The 1,419-nt window shown below is 49.7% G+C and overlaps 1 protein-coding gene across 1 annotated transcript; it reads right to left on the bottom strand.

Moving 5' to 3' along the window:
- Positions 1-247: 247 nt before the first annotated feature.
- On the bottom strand, positions 248-1,318 carry CCR75_007384 (uncharacterized protein; the record flags this gene model as incomplete). The annotated part of the gene is made up of 1 exon (XM_067965445.1): positions 248-1,318. One exon carries the CDS (start codon positions 1,316-1,318, stop codon positions 248-250), a length of 1,071 nt encoding a protein of 356 aa, XP_067815523.1.
- Between the last annotated feature and the right edge of the window lie 101 nt (positions 1,319-1,419).

The raw sequence follows: 1,419 nt of genomic DNA, 5'->3' as shown, positions 1-1,419 counted from the left end.
AATATTGAGGCTATGTGAAAGAACATCGGCACCTCTTTTACCACAAGGTCCATACAAGTCACGCCATTAAAGTCAAAGTAGCTCCTCAACTTCACAAGAGTTACAAGGCATTGTCAAAAGCCAATAATTTGTGATTGGTAAAGACACTTTTTATACCAAAACGGGACGAAAGCCTGTTTAATGAATCGCAAGTATACATTCAAGTCTTACGATTCATAATCAGCAAAAATAAATGGGCGTACTTAAACTACAAGTGATTGTTGCGAAACGTCGCAGTAAAGTCCGGCTTTGGAAGCTCTGGCACGAATGGAATCAAGGCTTCGATCTCAGCCTTCACTTCTGGAGTGAGTTTGTCTAAAGCATCTAAAGCCTTCAAGTTCTGTTCCAGCTGGGCCACCGTTCTGGCGCCAATCATGACCGTCGACACATTCGGGTTGCTGACACACCAAGCAAGAGCGAGCTCTGCCATCGAAATGCCAAGCTTTTCAGTTAGTGGCTTCAGCTTGTCTGCCTTGACAACACGTTCCGGAAAGTCTGGAACAAAGCTCTTGTACAGCTCGTTGTTCATACGCGAGCCATCCGGCGCACCAGAGCTGTATTTGCCTGTCAAAGCGCCGTGGGCAAGGGGCGACCAAGTCGTGAGACCGATCTTGTACTTCTTGTACAAGTCCAAGAATTCAAAGTCCACTTTGTTGCGATCCATGATGCTGTACACTGGTTGCTCGACGACTGGGCGGATCAAGCCAAGACGGTCAGCGATCTGGCACGCCTCGGCGATATCAGAAGCGCTCCACTGGCTAGTACCCCAGTAAAAGGCCCATCCTTGGTTGATAATAAAGTCCATGGCGCGGACTGTCTCTTCCAAAGGCGTGTGCGGGTCAGATCGGTGGCAAAACAGGACATCGACATACTCGAGATCCATTCGCTTCAGAGAACCTTTTACGCCCTCGACGAGGTGTTTGCGACTCAAACCCTCCTCGTTCGGGCCAACTTTAGTCATAAACGGCTTAGCTCCGTAGAAGAGCTTTGTAGTGATTACGAGGTCCTCGCGGTTCCAAACGCCATCGGCGATACCCTTTTTAATGGCCGCGCCCATGTTTCTCTCCGCAAGGCCTCCGCCGTACGCTTCAGCATTGTCGAAGAAGTTGACGCCGCGTTCGAATGCCAGCCTCATCAGTTGATACCAAGCTTCGGGAGTGTACTGGTCGCTGACCTCCATCCAGCTGCCAAGCGAGAGTTTCGAGACAAGGAGACCCGAGTTGCCGAGAAAGCGGTAGGTCATGCGAGAGGACTTCGAGTCAGAAGCAGCGGAAGCCATGGTAAAGTATTGATGTTGTGCTTGAGAAGGAGGTGAAGAATTTTAAAATGAGCTTTAGCAACATGGAGCTCCACGAGGATGACATGACCATCGATGGAAGC

This window comes from Bremia lactucae, linkage group LG16 (genome assembly GCF_004359215.1).
Source record: "Bremia lactucae strain SF5 linkage group LG16, whole genome shotgun sequence".
In the NCBI taxonomy this organism is placed as follows: Eukaryota; Oomycota; class Peronosporomycetes; order Peronosporales; family Peronosporaceae; genus Bremia; species Bremia lactucae.
This window is presented reverse-complemented; position numbering and strand designations above follow the sequence as displayed.